Here is a 19,676-nt window from a genome sequence, read left to right as displayed (position 1 = left end):
GGAGCCTGATAGCTTAAACTACCATCTATATGCTGAAAATTCCAGCCTAGACCAGAATTCTAGACTCAAAGACAACTCTTCTCTGGATGTCGAAAAGGCATCTCAAACTTAACACGTTCAAGATGGAACTCTGGGTCTGCCCCACATCCCTCTTCCACCAGTAAAATCTGTTTCTCATCCAGTCTAGTAAATGGTAACTCCATCCTTCCAGCCCCTCAGGCCAAACCCCTTGGAATCGCCTTTCATTCCTCCTTCTTTTACATACAAATCCAATTCGTCAGCAAATCCCAGTAGTTCTGCATTCAAACTACAACCAGGATCTGAAGCTTCTCACCACTCCACTAGTACCTTTAACCACACCACCCCAGCTTCCGTCTGGATTAAAGGCTCTTAACTGGCTTTCCTGTTTCTCCCTGCTGCACCCTTCCCCCCAGCCAGACCCAGTCCTTTTTCAACATAGCAGCCAAAGTGGGAGCTGAATCTTTTGACTTGTTCACTCAGACCCCTCACGGCTTCCCCTCTCCTTCTGCACAGCGGGCAAGTCCTCACAGCGGGTGGATAAGGTCTCACACGGTATCACCGGCACTCTCCTGTGACCTTTTACCACGCCTCCTAGAACTCTCTTCTCACCCCTTCTGCTCCCTGAACACTGGCCCCTTCCTCTTTCTCCAACTTGCCGAGCACACCGTGGCCTCAGGTCCTTTGCCCTCGTTGTTCCCCCTGGTGGGAGCCTCCTTCCTCTCTATATCATGTGGCTTGCTCCCTCTTCCCTACAGGTCTTTGACCCAAAGCTCTCTTTAAGCCTAAAATGTCCCCACCTCCCTCTGGCCCTCCTTATTCTCCTTTATGGTTTTCTTTTTCTCCACACACTTCCCATCATCTGATATGCAATATGTCTGAGTGTTTGTCTGTTGGACCCACTAGAAAGGAAGCTGGATAAGGGGGAGTGCGTTTTCGTGTTTTGCTCACTGCTGTGCCACCCTAGGGCCTAGGACAGTGCCTGGTGCATAGGAGGCATGAAATAAACACTTGTTGGATGAACGCATGAATTGAGCAAATGATGTTGGCAAAGCATCTTTCCATTGGCACTGTTTATTCCTGCACATTTCTGCACTCGCTGTCAGTTGCAGAGGAGTTGGTTTTCATTATTATTAATATTTAGAAAGCTTGCTCTAGCAGTACTAGAGTACAGTAGTAGGACTAGCACAGAGAGTAACTAGTACATAGAGCAAACCTGAAGCAAAGGCAGCTCTGGGAAATGTCACTGCTCCAAAACCATGAGCGTGCTCAGCTTCAGGAGGTGACATTCCAAACGAGCTGGCTTCCTGGGGCCCAGGAATCTTTTGAGTTACGTCCAATTTTAAATTTATTTATTTATTTTGGCTGCATTGGGTCTTTCTTGCTGCATGCGGGCTTTCTCTAGTTGTAGCGAGCATAGGCTACTCTTCATTGCGGTGCACGGGCTTCTCATTGTGGTGGCTTCTCTTGTTGTGGAGCACAGGCTCTAGGTGCTTGGTCTTCAGTAGTTGTGGCTCGCGGGCTCTAGAGCGCAGGCTCAGCAGTTGTGGTGCACGGGCTCAGTTGCTCCGTGGCACGTGGGATCTTCCCGGACCAGGGCTCAAACTTGTGTCCCCTGCATTGGCAGGCGGATTATTAACCACTGCGCCACCAGGGAAGCCCTATGTCCAATTTTATATCTCCTCCTGCCTCCAGGGTAATTTGTCAAAAACCTACTGCATCCCGCATGGCTTTAAAAAATGGGCAGCTAACTTTAATATCTGGCTGGAATTGTTTGGATAGGTCTATAGACGGGGACAAGGAGGCAGTGGGTGTCACCTCATTCCGCAGCCGTGGAGTCCTTTATTCTTTATTGTAAAGAAGCATGGAGCTGGCTGTCATCAAATCCATGCAAACTGGTTTATAGTGTCTGGTTCGATTAAGGGAATTTCTGGGAAGAGTTATGACCAAATAAATAATGTGAGAGATGCAACTCTGAAACAATAATTGTTATTCATCAATCTCTGTTTGCAAGTAGAGATGGAGAGAGAGAAACTTCAAGTGAAGGAGCTCTCCTGGGTGAGATCCTTCACTTCAAACACAGTAAACAACTGTTGTTCTGTGATGCACATTTTAGTACCGCTAGAGGCAACGTTTCTAAATATTAATAATAATAAACAATCCCCTCCGCAACTGACAGCAGGTGCAGGGATGAACAGGGAGCCCTGGGAGACGGGCTGTGGTCGGCCCTCCTGGATGTGGCGAAGGCCTCCTCAGAAAGGACAAGCTCCAGGACAACAGAATGTGGTCCCCTCACTTCCTGTTTTCAGAAGCACGGAGTGCATATGGCTTCGGGCATGTGAGTTGATTATTAACATGTAAAATGAATCTCTTTAGAGCTCCTTCTAACTATGACACGGTGGTTTTTATTTTGAAAGAAATATGAAACTGCGGAATTAAAAGCTTCCACCACTAACAATTGACATTTAGAGACGCACAGGGGTAAGGATTCGGTGTATAGTTTGAGGTGCCGCTGTACAATATGTGGGATTTTTTTTTTTTTTTTTTTGCGGTACACTGGCCTCTCACTGTTGTGGCCTCTCCCGTTGCGGAGCACAGGCTTCGGACGCATAGGCCCAGCGGCCACGGCCCACGGGCCCAGCCGCTCCGCGGCATGTGGGATCCTCCCGGACCGGGGCACGAACCCACGTCCCCTGCATCGGCAGGCGGACTCTCAACCACTGCGCCACCAGGGAAGCCCTATGTGGGATATTTTGTCTCCCTGCCATTGAGCTGTAGGGTAACAACGGTGAGTGAGCTCGGCTGCAGTGACGCTGCCGCATGTAAGCCTTGGCCGCTCTTGTTCCTGCTCCAATCCTGAGACCGAGAGAGCAGCAGACGATGCACCACTGGAGCTATTTCTAGAGGACTGGGTGGTGTGATGGAAAGGACTTGGGCTTTGACGTCAGAGACCTGGTTTTCAGTCCTGACAGTGCTCCCCACCAGCTACGTGATTGGGTGACCTGACCCGAATACCCTCAGTTTCCACATCTGCTCAAAATGAGGTTAAAATAACTATCTCAAGTGGTAGTTGGAGGTTTCAGTGAGACAGTGCATGTCAAGTACCCAGTACAGTGCCTGGCATAAAGTCGGCATCTCCAAAATGATAGCTATTATTATTATTATTATAAATAGCATTATGAATCAGTATTGCGGGGTTCAAATTTGGTAGTCTACAGGACTGAGCAGGGAAGGGGTTTGTCACTGAAATCATCAAGGATGAGGTCGGAAGCATTCCTAAAATTTTTGAGAATGGGGACTGCTGAGGACTGCCACGGGAACTGAAACATCTACCTCGGATGCCACGCAAACCTCCATTGGCCTCCATCTGTTTACAACTTCTTGATAAGTGCTTATGATTCTATCTGGCCTGCTGTCCCTTTCGGAGCACTGACTTCTGCAAAGCATGATTCTATTTTGTGTGCTGATGGTTTTTTTTAAATCTTTCTACAGTATCAATTACACTGTGAGACTTTTGGGGAAAATCATACATATTTCCTTTCATAATGGGTTTTTTAAAAGGATAACTTGCAAATAGTAAGGCATTCTGAAATTGTTTTTAAATATGCTTAAATTTGACCGTCAGCTTGCCAGGAAGACATGGTCTTAAAGGAAGAAAGCCCCCTATTTTGGAATGAGTGCTTGGTATGATGGGCACGAAATGGACGGTTTTCTTTTGCTCGGGTTATACCTCGTGAAATACTGGTACACTTCCACATCCAAGCACGGTGGTTTAACCAGACTGGTAAAAAAAAAAGGACTCAAGAGAACATCTGAAGGCAAAAAATCAGTACAGGTTTTTAGCCTTCCTAGACATGACCATGAGGCCATGGAATGAAGTGAGTGATTCCTAGAAATCAGAGTCCAGGCCTACTGAGTCTTTAAGAAAAATGTTTGTTGTTTACCTTTTTATAGTACTTAGTGGTGTGTCATAAGCCTCTATGTCCTAAGCATCTCATTTTGGCTAATGATGAGATAAAAAAGTATCTAAAAGTGGGGCACACCATGGCTAGGCTAAAGTTAAAAAAAAAAACAAAAAAAAAAGAAAACCAACAACCGTGGTTGGTACAAACTGGTTCCCACCATCATCACTAAGCACCTATACAAAGTTTGGCCGAATGCTCTGCTAGGTCAAATGCTCGCCTAAAAACCTGGGTGGGTGAGCTAGGTTCTCTGGAAGCTGAGAGGTGATTATGGATGGATGTAATATGGTGGCTCTTACACTTTTGTGTGCATAATACCCTTTTTTTGCGATGTGTTACAATCAGGCTTCAGGGTCTTATTCTTAAAAATTTTGAATCTGTAGGCCTCAGATGAGGCCCCATAACGTTTTTTTTTTTGGAAGCAATTTGCTATATTTTTAAGGGCCACCCTTTGAGAAATGCTGATCTTAGGCTGTCCCTCTGAATGACTCAAGATTCTAAAGCTAACACTTAAGTCTTTCAAAATCAGAAAATTATTGAATGTTAGAACTAGAAGGATCCCGGAGATCATCTAGCCTAGACTTTTCATGTTAGCAACCAAGGGCTGATACAAGAACCTGGGTTTCACAGCATAGGACCTTCCCCAGAACTCTCATTACAGCTCGGCACAATGGCTAAGAGTCAGACTTCTGGCTTTGCCACTTGGGGTCATGTGACTTGGGCAAGTTGTTTATCACTCTGGACCTCACCTCCCTTGCGGGGGGTGACTGTGGTAGTGAGGTGAGCTGGTGCATGGAAAGGACTGTTGGAACGTGACCTGTACCAGGCTGGTCATGCATAAGCTCCAGATTCTTCCAGCAGATAGAGTACAGTGGCTGAAGAAATTTGAAGGGTAGGTGAAAATTACCTGTACTCCCCACTCCCAGCACCTCGCCAGCAGCTTTGAATGAAAGCAAGCGGCCACAGGTACAGGTATTTTTAGGTTAACACATATTAGTAGTAAAAGTGTCAACTAAAGTCCCAGCTCTGACCTTGCCAGTGCTCTCACTAGCACCTTGCACGAGAGGGTCTCTCAGAGCAGGATTCAGTAACCCTTACAGTCAGCCTCAGGTGACTACAGGGCCTCCGGACAGAGGCTGAGCACAAAACTGGTAGGGATCAGGCCTTCAGCACAGCCCTGGGGATTGCATATTCAGGACATGGGATTTGCTAGATTCTTCTAGCAAGTGGGAAGTGTGTCTCTAAAGTTTAAAGGCAGGCTACATATCAATGAGGGTCCATTTATTACATTTATCGTGCAAGGCAACAAGTCAGTAATTTCATCAATAAAAACCTATTTCTGGGCTTCCCTGGTGGCGCAGTGGTTGAGAGTCCGCCTGCCGATGCAGGGGACGCGGGCTCGTGCCCCGGTCCAGGAAGATCCCATATGCCGTGGAGAGGCTGGGCCCGTGAGCCATGGCCACTGAGCCTGCGTGTCCGGAGCCTGTGCTCCTCAATGGGAGAGGCCACAACAGTGAGAGGCCCGCATACCGCAAAAAAAAAAAAAAAAAACAACCTATTTCTGAATTCATTATGCTAATTAGAAAAGTCTCTGGTTGATAGAGATATAGATAACAAAAGCATCTGTTGTAGCTGCCTCTGGGGTATTTTCTTTTTGATAAAATAATAGCTGAACACTCCAGTGAGAATTTTCCATGAGAGCAGTGGGCTGTCCTGGGCACTGAGGTCTACACTAACCATCAGCATAAAATATTTTCAAGTAAATTACTTCTTGTAACAAGCATTTAGCCTATTAAATACCCAATTAATCTCCATTATTATTATTATTACTAATTGAAAACATGTTGAATAGAGAAACAATTTAAAAAGTAAATCAACAAAAGGTATAGAAACTCTGTTATATAAGCTGGATTAATAAAATCTAAATGGAGGTGACCTGACTGCACTTCAAGAATTATTCCAAGTCTTAAATTAGGTCTGGTTCTTACATGGTATCAGAAATTTCGGTTAAAGTTTCGTGAAAAACGGACAGCAGTAGCCGAAGCCTACATGGTAACTATTTGAGAAAGGGGGTAAAATTTCACCAAGCAATACGTGAAGTAGTATTTTTCAGACCTTGGATCACGACCCATTAATGAGTTGCTGAATCAATGTAATGGGTTTTGATCTAGGACTTGGCTAGAAGATGGAATGTATCACGAGAAGTGAGAGTGAATGTTGTTTTGTCAGACTTTTACACACATGCAAATGTTTTCTGGATCACACTGTAAAAGGTATTTCTAACTGCAGGTTGTGGTTAAAAATGTCTGACAGTCCCCGGCACAGGAAACGTGGAGAAGGAGCAGAAATGTGCGAACACCAGGGCATTGGTCCTGGTGAACACCGCACACTGCGAACACCTCCTGCAGTATCGTTCAGAAGAATGGTACCTGAGCATCAGGCTAGGAAATCCTCAAAGAGGTTTTAATGTCTTTCATTTGATACTTATGCAGAACCTGGGGACTTCCTAAATTTTTATTACGAAGTCTGGATATGCTAGTGATGAAGTTCAGACACCAAATTCAGAATCAAAAATTCAAAACAAAGTAATCTGCAAAGCTCCAAACATAAGTGTATCACTTTGTTTGAGAACTTGCATCTCTCTCTTTCTTTATGTGGATCAGAAAACAGTACAAAAGGACAGACACTACCCAACTTGTTTTCACTATGGTGGTAAATCCTACTGGGCCTTTAATTTCAGTGGCATCTTTAAGACTCTGTCAGATGCCAGATGAATGGATAAAGAAGATGTGTGTGTATATATATATATATATATATATATATATATATATATATATATATATATACATATATATATATAATGGAATATTACTCAGCCATAAAAAAGAATGAAATAATGCCATGTGCAGCAACATGGATGACCCTGGAGATTATCATACTAAATGAAGTAAGTCAGACAGAGAAAGACAAACACCATATGATATCACTTATTTGTGGAATCTAAAATATGATATAAATGAACTTGTTTACAAAACAGAAACAGACACACAGACATAGAAAACAATCTTATGGTTACCAAAGGGGAAGTGGGGGAGGGAGGAAAGGATAAATTAGGAGTATGGGATTAACAGATACACACTACTATACGTAAAACAGATAAACAACAAGGATCTACGATACAGCACAGGGAACTATATTCAGTATCTTGTAATAACCTATAATGGAAAAGAATCTGAAAAAGAATATATGTATATATATATTGAGTCACTTTGCTGTACACCTGAAACTAACACAACATTGTAAATCAACTATACTTCCATTTAAAAAAAAATCTGTCAGGTGGTAGAGGACCCCATACTGTCTTTCCTTACAGAACTGAAACACCAAAAGCAAATTGCAGGACAAAAAATATATTTACGCTTATGCCTCAGAGACAAACTTCTATTTTCTGTCTTTACCCAGGACTTCGATTTCTACTTTGATAGTTTGTTGTTAAACAGCATTGTGGTTCTCAGTTTGCAAGAACAGAGTGCAGACACTGATGCCCCTGAAAGGTAAGGGCTGGCCCATCAAGGCACACTTTAACTACAATATAACCTTTTGTTAATAAAGAAAATATAAGGACTGTGTGCCAGTTTATGACGGGCCATAAGGAATATATACATATGGCCACAATTACAGGTAGTGAAGATTTTTAAACTGTCTCATAACTAGCAATGGAATCAGAAGTGATTTTCTTTTTTAAACAATCAATAAAATGATTCAAACCCACACTGAGAGTGTACACTGAGAACACTCAGAATCAGTCTAGCACTTCTGGGTCTTCAAAGAGCTTTCACATCCTATTGTCCAATGCAGCTCTGGAAGCAGGAGACCTGGAATCTAGTCTCTGTTAGTTATATGCCCTGGCATAAATTTTTAGAATTTTTTCTACGCTTCACTTCTTTGTTTGAAAAATAAGATAATAATTACTGATTTGCTAATATTCAAGGTTATTTAGGTAACAAGAGTTAAGGGCTTAAAGGCTTTAAAAAAGTGCTTCCCAATTGTAGGGCAGTTTCATCAAGATAATAGTCTTTATGTGCCAAATAGAATTGCAGAGAAGCTTTAGGGGGAAAGAAAAACAGAAATGCAAACTTTCCTATTTCAATTCCATTTCCTCTGGAGAAAATAACCCAGATGTTATTAAATGATCTTTTCAGCCCAAGCTGCAGGGTAATCCTTTAGCACTCTTGAAAAGCTTCCAAGTAAAATTGAAAATGAGATCCTTTTCAGAGTTTGTGTCTCCTATGAAACTCTTTGGAGAGTATGAAGATAATTTTTAGCCTCTTTAGGAAGATGTAACAGTCATATTTCCTTTCTTGTAATATTGTAACATTATTTATATAGCTGTTCCTTTCAAGAACTCTTTTCCTTTTCACACATAGCAGGGAAACTGTTACCTTATAGAATGGTGGTAATATCAGTCACTGAGCAAAAGACTCATAGGAACTTAAAACTGGAAGGAATCTCAAGTATCATCTCTTCCATCTTCTCATTTTACAGATTTGGAAATTGAGGCTGATAGCAGTTAAGTGATTTGTTCAGCTTTTGGTAAGAGAACTGCAACTTGAATCCCAACTAGAATCAGGTATGTATTCTTTCCACTCTTTCCAGAATCCTATGTCTATCAAAAAGCTATATGCTTTTTGCTTAACGCAGTTTCTTATCACAGCTCAGCTGTGTAACTGCAAGCGTAGACTCATAATGAAGTTCAATGTGAGGAAAAGATGCCTTGATTGGTCTTTGTACACAAATGTCTATAAATGGTAAGACCCATAGTGGACTTTTAATACACATTGATCACGACACTCTATTTAAAACTTAAAGAGCATTCTTTCAATTCAGAAAAGCTTTTGGAAACAAACAACTGGTCTCACAACTGATTGCCAGTTGTCAGTTGACATGCTCTAGGAGTATACGCTTTCATTTTGCCATTTGGAAACATGAAAAACTAATATAAACATACACTCACTTAAGGATCTCAAACATCCTTAAACATTCTCTTTCTAGGAATAGTGAGAAAGCTTTCTATATATATTAGAACTCTAGATACCAAAGTGATTTGAACACTCGAGAGAAAAAGATAAATAAAATAAAATACTAATTCCACAGGGTCCCTCGGATCGAATTTCTTTTGTGATGAGCTCTATTGACTGAGTGAGCACTGAACCATTGGTAACTAGGGTGCACGCTGTTCTCCCACCTCTGCTATGTAAAGTATCTTCTCATCATTATACAAAAATCACCATCAAACTAGAAAACAATTTGGGAGAGTTCATGGCTTTTGGAGCAACCCACAGCCAGTGATGCTGTCTTGACAAAATATAATTATCTCCAACCCTGAGGTGCAACTACAGGAGAGCAGCAAACAAGCCCTGTAGTATTGTTTCAGATGAAGCACAGTGAAAGCGCTGCACTTCCTCCAGGCCTCCGCTTTCTTCCTGAACGAACTCCAGGGAATGGCATCATGTCAGGCTTTCCAGATGGATTATGTGAAGCCATAGCTCAATGTCATTTTCAATAGGAAGCCTCATAATTAAAGGTCAAATAGTCACTTCATCTGCAATCAATCAGTAGAAAAAGTACTAATACGAAGAACTAATCTATCAATGGCAAATGCACTAATAAAAGCAATGAATCAAATTCAGCATGTGTGTAGATGCAAGTACATTGAAGAGACTGAGACAGGGCAAAAGCAAGAACAAAAAAATAAATTTCAAGTGTATGTACAAGAGAACTTTCAGAAGGCTTCTCAAAGCCAGAGTTTTCATCTTCGGTTCATTAGTTACCTGGGTGTCACCGGGCCCGCAATAATTTATTCTTAAATACAAATACTGGATATAATAATAAAAAATGTTATTTCATAGAGCTTTCTTAATGTATTCTATTTGAGATGTTATGTGTGTGTGTGTATTTAAAATCACTAGAAGAAATATTTTGACAGTGATCACAAAAGGGATAGATATATTTTCTACATGCCAAATAGATGCATTTTAATCTGTCGTATTTCATCTTGAAGTAAGAGAAATATAACTCTGAGTGATATTACTTGAAATTTGCCCCCTGCTTTCTGGAATATGAATTCTTCACACTTATTGTGATGTTCTTTCATTGTTATGCAGATGAGAAGTTCCATTAGGATAATTATCGGCCTGTAGCTCAGGTCACTGCCAGGCATATCCTCTGTACCAGAGAAGTCAGGTCACCAGTAGAGAGAAACATGAATTGGATCTTGTGAAAACTGATACACTAAATGTATAGGGCTTAACAAGTCCATTCAAGCAACAGGATCCAAACACCCCTTGCTGTATGTAGAAATAAGGGTGCTCCTGGGACAAGGGTGATCCGTGCCATCTCACTGAGATAAGGAAGCAGCAAAGAGGTCATTTTTATAAATGCTACCTAGGAGATTGCAGGCAGGAAGCCAGGTCTGATCCCGGCGTGATAGAATAGCCTAGCTCGAAGTAAAATTCCCTTATCTAAGAGCTACGGAAACTGAGGCCTGGGGATGTCTCAGTGGAAGAGTCAGGATGAGTATTTAGGTCTTGCAATTCCAAGAAAGCATAGGAGGTCTACCATGTTATGGAAATAACTAAGGATTTACACTACGATGGTTACTTAGATACCACATGAGTATTTTATTGGAGGACCCAAGTATCTATTTCATGGGCGAACACTGCAAAAGCAAAATGCAAAAGCAGAAGTCCAAGTTAACCCAAACATTTTTAGCACAACAGCTACTTTTGATCGACGTTCAGAGCACCTGTTTGCCTGAAAATTAGAAAGCATCAAGGACAGAAGGATATGGCTTTGAGATGAAAAAAATGAAAAGAAAAAAAAAAGATAGGATGGGTAGGTATTCTGCTTACAGAAAAGAAAAGAATACTGATCACGGTGCAGTATGCTTCTCGGGTTCACCACCGCCAGCTCCAAGCACAGGAGAAAATCATGGAGAAACAAACACAACCCATTTTGGTTGTCCTGACAAAAGCAAATCCTACAGGGGGGGCAGGTTTGAAAGGCCACTGCAGAAGTGTGGAAGCATATGTGGTGCAGCCAGGACTCAGCATCTGCTCTAACGACACAGGCTCATTTGATCCCTGACTCGTGACCTCTGAGGTGCCTGGCAGCATCCGCCTCTGGCCTCCCTACCTTTGTAACAGCCCCTTCCTTTTCAGGAGACCTGGAGCACCGGGCATCACATCACAACGACCGCATGAAGGAGGAAGTGCAAGATGATTTCTCTGAGGTCAACAGTTAAACCACACCTGTTACATGAACATCTACGGAACCGGGGTCAGGGGACTGGAACCCTGGGAATGGTAATACCGTCATAACCAATACAGTTAATAATAACTAATAACAGCTGCTGCTTTAAGGGTATGTGTTATGTGCCAGGCAGCACACCGAGCTCTCTAGGTGGGCACTCTCATTTCGTCCACAGCAATCCACACACAGCACAACTACTGAACACATTCTGTCATGTACTGACTTGTATTAGGTACAAGTCCTGTGCTGGGTACTTAACACATTTTATCTTTAATCTTTACAGCAGCCTTAAGAATTAAGAAAAAGTAAGAAAATGGCTTACAAAGTGAGAAAGCTGAGGTTCAGGGAGCCTAAGTGATTTGTCCAGGATCACAAAATCAGGACTGGAATGTGGCTTCCAAAAAGCTCTTTCAAATTCTATTTGGTGATGATTATAAAGAAAACCTAACAGTCATAATGCAACGTATGGACAGTATATATATATTTTTTCTTCAAATAAGCTGAACCCCTAGATAGCAATTGCTTCTTTAAGAGTATGTCCAATTTCTAAATCATTTCCCAAACTTTGCAAGACTGAAAATAATTCTATCAGACAAATATGTTTGGGGCTAGTAAAACCATTATGAAATCTCTTTGTTTCCTAGTTTACAGACTGAACTTTAACACGAGCAGACTTAGAGCAATGTCATTCTCTTTAGTCAGTCACACGTCAAAATGTAATGGAATTTTTAAAACTAGTTTTACCACAATGTGCCTACTACCCCAAGGAGTTTGTTAATGATGTCTATTTCAATAAAGTTTCTCATTACTTAATGACTTTTAATGACTAAAAACATGGATTCCAGATGTCTTGGACAGGTTATTGGGATAATGTCATTAAACTGGATAAAGCTAAGTAGAAAATAGCACTTTTCTTGATCTATTTTTATCCATTAAATACGTACTTATTTCATTTTAGGTGCTGATCAGATTGAGTTAATGATAACTATGTCGTGTTTCTTTATAGAAATAACATTCTGAAAGGAACTTCAAACTAATGTCAATATCAAACTAGAGTCATAACATTATTTCCACCTTGCTCCAAGCTTCCAGAAAATATAAGGTGACATTTCCCAGGGGTCACTCTAGAGCCTTCCAAAACCAAGTTTGTGCTCATTGCACCCCCTGCCCCCAACTACGCACCCCCAGACTTTTAACATGAACATTCTACATTGAAAATCTTCTATGAGAATCGAAAACATGATTACAAATAAAGTTAAATCCTACACTATTAAATTTAGGCCCTCAAAAATGGGTTCAATCCAGTGATGGTATTTCAAAGCTATGACCCATCCTCACTTTGCTATTGTTCTTTAGGTCACAGAGTGGAAAATACCCCCATTCCATTTAATTTGAAGAGTTGTTTGAATTTCAAAATCATAAGATGCAATTATCTGAGGGTAATATTAAGTTGGTTTTTACGTCTGTGGGACACTTACCCAATGTGAGGGATTTGTGTGTAGAACAGAACATGACAGCCACAGTGTCTGCTGGTGTGAAACCTGAATTATTCCTAGTGGCAAAAGAAAAAAGTGTTTTACAAATAAAAAGCATATTTAAGACATCCTCAATCAAACGTAGTACCTACCTTTGTGCTAACATCCCTTTGATCAGTCCTGGTGACAGAAGTAATTCTATACCCAAATGTACAGAAATGTCCAAATTTCTTTTTAGAGAATAATTTCTGAGTCATTTATCCATGAAAAGGAGACAGTCTTAAAAATGTGTGGTGGAGGTCTTCTAAAATCACATATGTAATCAGCTTGTGGCACAAGACTTTACAAAAATCACGCAGCAAGGAAAGTTAGCTCAGTCACTAGGCTATCACTTGATTTTAACCCAGTGGCTTGAAAAGAGTTAATGTATTTCCAAAAGGCTTCCCTCAAGGAGCAACACATCCCCTTGGCAGCAAACAACGGCCTTTGAGAAATACACGGTATGAACAAAGGTTTAACATCATATGTTTTTAGTAAAAATAATAAATTACCAATTTTTATCCATGACTATGTATCAGGTATTCCCTTAAGGTCTTTGCATATAAAGACAAAAACCCTATCAGGTAGGCAATACAATATCATTATTTACAGATGAGAAAACTGAGGCACACAGAAGTTATGTAACCTACCCAGGACCCCATAGCTAGGAAGTGACAGAGCCAGGATTTAAATCAAGTCTGGCTCCTGTGCCCGCGCTTAACTGCCATTGTTTTATTGTTATATAATATGTTAAGGATAAAAAAAATCTTGTGTAGTCAAAATCCATTAAACTTTATGGGGATCAGTACTGGTGAATACCATATTCAGATTTCCTATTTTAGATCATAAAGATTTAGAGAACCAGGAACCAAAAAGGTTAGAAATATAAGTTTTATTATTGCATCCTTGATATGTTACAAACTATTCCTTCCTGCATGATCAGTGTTTGAAGATATAGTGAGTCTGTTCATTCCCGCCCTGAACTCAGACAAGAGGGCTAGCAAATGGAAAAATGTTCTAGAACCCGACTGCATGCATATAGTTGTAGATGTAACAATCTAACCAATTGTCAAGTATGTCTAAAGAAAGAGACCCCACCATTTCCCTTAGTAACCTCATCCTTATATACAACTTTCACTGGGAGAAAAAGCTTCCCTCAGCAGATCCCACATCCTGTTTCTTTGTTATATACTCACTGGAGGGGAGCAGGACCCTCTCCTCCACCACCTGCTCCTCTGTACATATGTTAAGAGAATATTTAAATTGCCCTTTAGTCTCCTCTCCTTTGAAAAATCATGTAAGCTCATGCTTCCTAACCAGTCTTACCTGCAGCCTTTTTTTTTTTTTTTTAAATAACATCTTTCCAAATTGAATTTTTGGTGTCTCACCTCAGTTGAAAGAGAAGGAGGAGGGAGACAGAGAGAGAGAGAGAGAGAAAGAAAGAGAGAGAGAGAAAGGGAGAGAGTCTCTAGAGAGGATGTTTTGGTTCTGAAGGGGAGGATGATCTCAAGCTTGTCAGGGGGGTAGGGGATGATGATGAAGCCTGTAGAGAACTTCTTGGAGGAAATTACAATTGAGCTAGGCTTTAAAGAACAGGTTTAGACATGCGCAGATGCGGATTTTAGATAAGGGAGAGCAGAACGGAAGCATGCAAGTGCAGGAGGCAGTTGGCAAAGCGCAGACTCTCCAGGGTGACTTGTGTGCAGGGGCACTCGCTCACGTCCAGGAGCGTGGACTCCATAAGATAGGATAAGGGGAACTACTGAAGGACATGGGACAGTAGAATGGCATGGTCAGACCCGTTCTTAAGGAAGAGTAGTCACACAGCCCAGTATAAGGCTAAGTTGATGAGCCCAGGCAGGGAGCAGAAAGCTATGAGGGCCTGAAGAATCACAGTGAGTACAGGAGCTGGTGGTAAGAGACATGAAGATAGAATTAAAAGAACTTGTCAACTGGTAACTTCTACAAAATATTCCCTCCCAACAGCTTAAGAGCACAGGCAGTGCGGGAAACACACTGGAATTTAAATCCAGACCATCCTTTTGCTTAGATATAAAATGGGGATAATACTGTCTGCCTCTTAGGGTCATTGTGAGGATAAATGCCAATATCTGTTAAGAACTGGGCACATAGCAAGTGTTTAAAAATGCTAGTTTAGGGCTTCCCTGGTGGCGCAGTGGTTGGGAGTCCACCTGCCGATGCAGGGGACATGGGTTCGTGGCCCGGTCTGGGAAGATCCCACATGCCGCGGAGCGGCTGGGCCCGTGAGCCATGGCCGCTGAGCCTGCGCGTCCGGAGCCTGTGCTCCACAACGGGAGAGGCCACAACAGTGAGAGGCCCGCGTACCGCAAAAAAAAAAAAAAACAAAGCTAGTTTATACTTTTATTGTTATTGTTGCCTTGAGAGAAGAAGAGAGATTGAAGAGAAATTAGAAACTTTGAGAGAAGTATCAAAGCATTAATGGAAATAAGGAATGGAAGAGGAAGCCCAGTAGGGTCTGGGCAGGAGACCCAGGAGTTGAGGTTTAAATTTACTGAATTTGCAGTAGTGAAGGGGGCTGTGTTTTCAAGAAATCTGGTGAAGAGAAGAAAAGGGCCATGGAGACGAACCTGTTTATACATAGAAAGTGATGATATAGCAGGTAGAAATAATGGACGAAACCACATCCTCAAAGGGGCCTGAGAGGATGAGACTGAGATTAGCCGGAGAGGAGAGTGTCCTACAGTCTGAGAGTCTGTGAGCTGGAAGCAAAAGAAGACAAGGTGAGTGAAAAATATAGAAAATCTTTAGGTGGAGAATAGGAAAGTGGAGGGGAATCTACATCAGAGAATTTACTTTCTGTGCAAAGCGTGAGGCAGTTCATTCATCTACAGAGAAGTCTGAGGGAATACTGAGGCCTGAGAAAAACTTGACATAAGCAGACTGGGGAATATGACCTACGGTCAATTCACAATGAATAAAAGATGCCTCCAGGAATGAATGCCCAGCTGTGATTGTGGAACACGTGGCAGAGCCAGCTGGCCTAGTCTGGGGTCTTTCTCCGGCAATGCTCTGGTGTCAATAACACTGCAAAGGCCTTTGAGGGCTTCGGCTGCCCTTGTTTGTAACCAGTTGCTGCTGCATCTGGATTTAGGCAGTTTGGTTTTCTTCCAAGGGAGTCCGGCAGTACACTTCTTCTTTGGTGAACGCGGTTCTGCTTGACCCATTTCTAATGTGTCTAGATCTCTCTGGCCACGAAAGCTCTGATTTAATCTGGCGCTGGCTGCCATGTTGGAGCAGCATTTCCAGTGTGGCGAAAGAGGATGTTTGCAAGATATGCTTACTTGTCCTCTGCTCCGGGGTAAGGAGACCGAAGGTAAGCCCACACGAGGAGGTATCTGGCCTGATGTGGGTTGGAACACTGCCCTAGGGTCCTACTGACACAAAGCCCTTCAGTGGGGAGAATCAGGACGTAAAGATGGAATGTTTGAGGTTAAAAACAATACTCCACCTAAATAGGGCTGACTTATACTCTATGTCTACAATAACAGACTGTTCCACATCACAGGTCTTGGAGAAGCCAGCAGAGCACGTGCTCACTTAACCTTCCATCCAAGATAAGGAGGAAGAGGATAAGGATGGTGAGTAACCATAGCAGTAAACATTAAAGAAATTTTTTTCTATCACATATATATATATATATATATTTTTTTTTTAATTGAAGTATAGTTGATTTGCAGTCAACTTTTTTTTTTTTTTTTTTTTTGCGGTACGTGGGCCTCTCACTGTTGTGGCCTCTCCCGTTGCAGAGCACAGGCTCCAGACGCACAGGCCCAGCGGCCATGGCTCACGGGCCCAGCCGCTCCGCGGCATGTGGGATCTTCCCGGACCGGGGCATGAACCCGCGTCCCCTGAATCGGCAGGCGGACTCCCAACCACTGCGCCACCAGGGAAGCCCTGCAGTCAACATTTATTGAGCACTTTTCTAAGCACTTTGCATCCAGTTCTTCTTTCTTCATAGAACAGCCTTATACGGTAACAGTATTTTTGTCTTGTTTTTTCCGAAAAGGGATCTTGAAGCACAGTTGCCTCAAGTCACACAGCTAATAAGGAGGGTGCCCCAAATTGTGAAGACAAGTTTGCCTTCTGAGAAGAACATTATAAAAACTCAAAACCATAACCAAAATCACCACACAATTTAGTGGATGAGAGCAGCCATCCTGGTAACTAACCCTCCCTCACCCATGCTCTGTTCAGGGGTGGTTAAATGGTGAAAAGTCGTGACAACACACAGAGAAACAAAGTATCCCATACATTATATTACGTGGTAATGGCTACAATTATTTTCAGTGATTATCCTCTCTACTGTGTCTGCTCACATTCTTGAAAGGAATCGCATTACTATTTATTTTCGAACTCTACCTTATCTCTATTTAATATTGATTTTCTTTTTATCTTGTTTTTATAATTCCTTTGATTACTTTGGCTTCCCTCGAGATGTTTATTTCCTTTTCTTCCCAACTGGTCTTTTTATTCTCTCACAAAGCTTTCATTCAGTGTTTTCCACATAATATTTATTTTGCCTTCCTTTGAGTACCCACAAAGGAAAACATGTCAAAAGGTTTTACTAGCAGAATTACAGAATGTGGAGCAGAAAGGGTCCTCTGAGATAGTCCCGTCTAAGCCCACTGTTTTTACAGGGGGAAACTTCCACGTGAAATACTTTCCTTTGTTAACCTCTGTACCTGTGTGGCTTTTTTTTTTTTTTTAACAGAACATGGTTTAAAAATCTTTACCTGGGCTTCTCATCTTCTTTTTTTTGAAATTTTATTTCATTTTTTTTATACAGCAGTTTCTTATTAGTTATCTATTTTATACATATTAGTGTATATATGTCAATCCCAATCTCCCAGTTCATCCCATCACCCACCCCCACCCTGCTTTCCCCCCTTGGTGTCCATATGTTTGTTCTCTACATCTGTGTTTCTATTTCTGCTTTGCAAACCGGTTCATCTGTACCATTTTTCTAGACTCTATATATATGCGTTAATATACAATATTTGTTTTCCTCTTTCTGACTTACTTCACTCTGTATGACAGTCCATCCATGTCTCTACAAATGACCCAATTTCGTTCCTTTTTATGGTTGAGTAATATTCCGTTGTATATATGTACCACACCTTTATCCATTCGTCTGTCGATGGGCATTTAGGTTGCTTCCATGACCTGGCTATAGTAAATAGTGCTGCAATGAACATTGGGCTGCATGTGTCTTTTTGAATTATGGTTTTCCCTGGGTATATGCCCAGTATTGGGATTGCTAGATCATATGGTAATTCTATTTTTAGTTTTTTGAGGAACCTGCATACTGTTCTCCATAGTGGTTGTATCAATTTACATTCCCACCAACAGTGCAAGAGGGTTCCCTTTTCTCCACACCCTCTCCAGCATTTGTGTTTATAGATTTTCTGATGATGCCCATTCTAACTGGTGTGAGGTGATACCTCATTGTAATTTTGATTTGCATTTCTGTAATAGTTAGTGATGTTGAGCAGCTTTTCCTGTGCCTCTTGGTCATCTGTATGTCTTCTTTGGAGAAATGTCTATTTAGGTCTTCTGCCCATTTTTTGATTGTTTGTTTGTTTTTTTTAATATTGAGCTGCATGAGCTGTTTACATATTTTGGAGATTAATCCTTTGTTGATTCGTTTGCAAATATTTTCTCCCATTCTGAGGGTTGTCTTTTCATCTTGTTTATAGTTTCCTTTGCTGTACAGAAGCTTTTAAGTTTCATCAGGTCCCATTTTTGTCTTTACACGTTTTAGGAGACCTCGTCTATCACCAGCTGTGTGGCACTAAACAAGTTACCCAGAGCTCTGGCTTAGTCGGCCCATCTCTGAAATGGCTAGGAGACTTCTCAGGAATAACAATGCTCCTCTTCTCTCCTTCCCTCCCTTTCTCCCTCTCCTGCCCTCCAGGTCACTCTCCTTCCCTCCCAGGACTATGGCCTGAGGCTGAATGAGACATCTGGTTGAAAATGTACTGATAAGGGCTAAAGCACCTAATGCAAATATTTATATTTGTTTTCTTCCTTTTCCTTTCTTAATAGTTTCTTTTGTCACTCTAGGGACAATCTAGGTTTCTATTACTCTAGTTATCAATCTACCAAACTATCTTGTATATACTTTTAAAAGGCTCCCAATTACTGCTTTATTTTTCTAAGCTTTTTCAACTTTTTTCTTCTACCTTTGAAGCTTCTGAAAGTTGCAGAAAGCTTAGGTCACTATGGACAGTGGACTCTTGGTTTGATGAATCAACTCCCCATTCCTAGCAACTGTGACAGAGAAACGTCCAAAAGAATATATTGCAAAACTAGAAATACTAATTCTCTCTCTTCCATAATTAGTTTTTGAAATAACATACGCTACTGTGATATAGCAAATATTTTACAGTAGCTAACGTTTCTTGAGCACTTACTATATACTAGGTATTATGCTGAGGGCTTTATGTGCGTATTATTTAATTCTCCAAATGACCCTATGAGATAGGTACTACTACTATCTCCATTTTATCAATGAGGAAACTGACAAAAGTTACAAAGTTATTAAACAGGATTGAAACTTGAGTCTGTCTGACTCCAGAGTTGGAATTTTTAACCCTGATGCTCTTCTGTGGACAGATAAATGAGAACACAGAATAACAACTCTCAAATGTATTTTAAATACTCAAAGTAGAAGAGGCTCCCCTGCCAGACACAATGACATGTTACACAATGGTAACATGTCAGGTCTGTAAACCTAAGAAATATTAACCAGGTAAACAAGTGTTGCAGGGAAGTTGAATTTCCTAGGCTGGGTCTCTCCTGGTTTATGCTAAACTTCCACCATCAGAGG

At 41.4% G+C, this 19,676-nt stretch overlaps 1 protein-coding gene across 1 annotated transcript in view; it reads right to left on the bottom strand.

Annotated features, from left to right (window-relative positions):
- SLC10A7 (solute carrier family 10 member 7) overlaps window positions 1–19,676 on the bottom strand; it is a 171,411-nt gene that overhangs the window by 24,960 nt on the left and 126,775 nt on the right. The window contains exon 7 of the mRNA XM_033857320.2: window positions 12,770–12,843. Within this exon, the coding sequence (XP_033713211.1) occupies window positions 12,770–12,843 (74 nt within the window). The remainder of the gene's footprint in view (window positions 1–12,769; window positions 12,844–19,676) is intronic.

This window comes from Tursiops truncatus, chromosome 5 (genome assembly GCF_011762595.2).
Source record: "Tursiops truncatus isolate mTurTru1 chromosome 5, mTurTru1.mat.Y, whole genome shotgun sequence".
NCBI lineage: Eukaryota > Metazoa > Chordata > Mammalia > Artiodactyla > Delphinidae > Tursiops > Tursiops truncatus.
The sequence above is the reverse complement of the archived record's forward strand: the minus strand, read 5'-3'. Positions and strand labels throughout refer to the sequence as shown.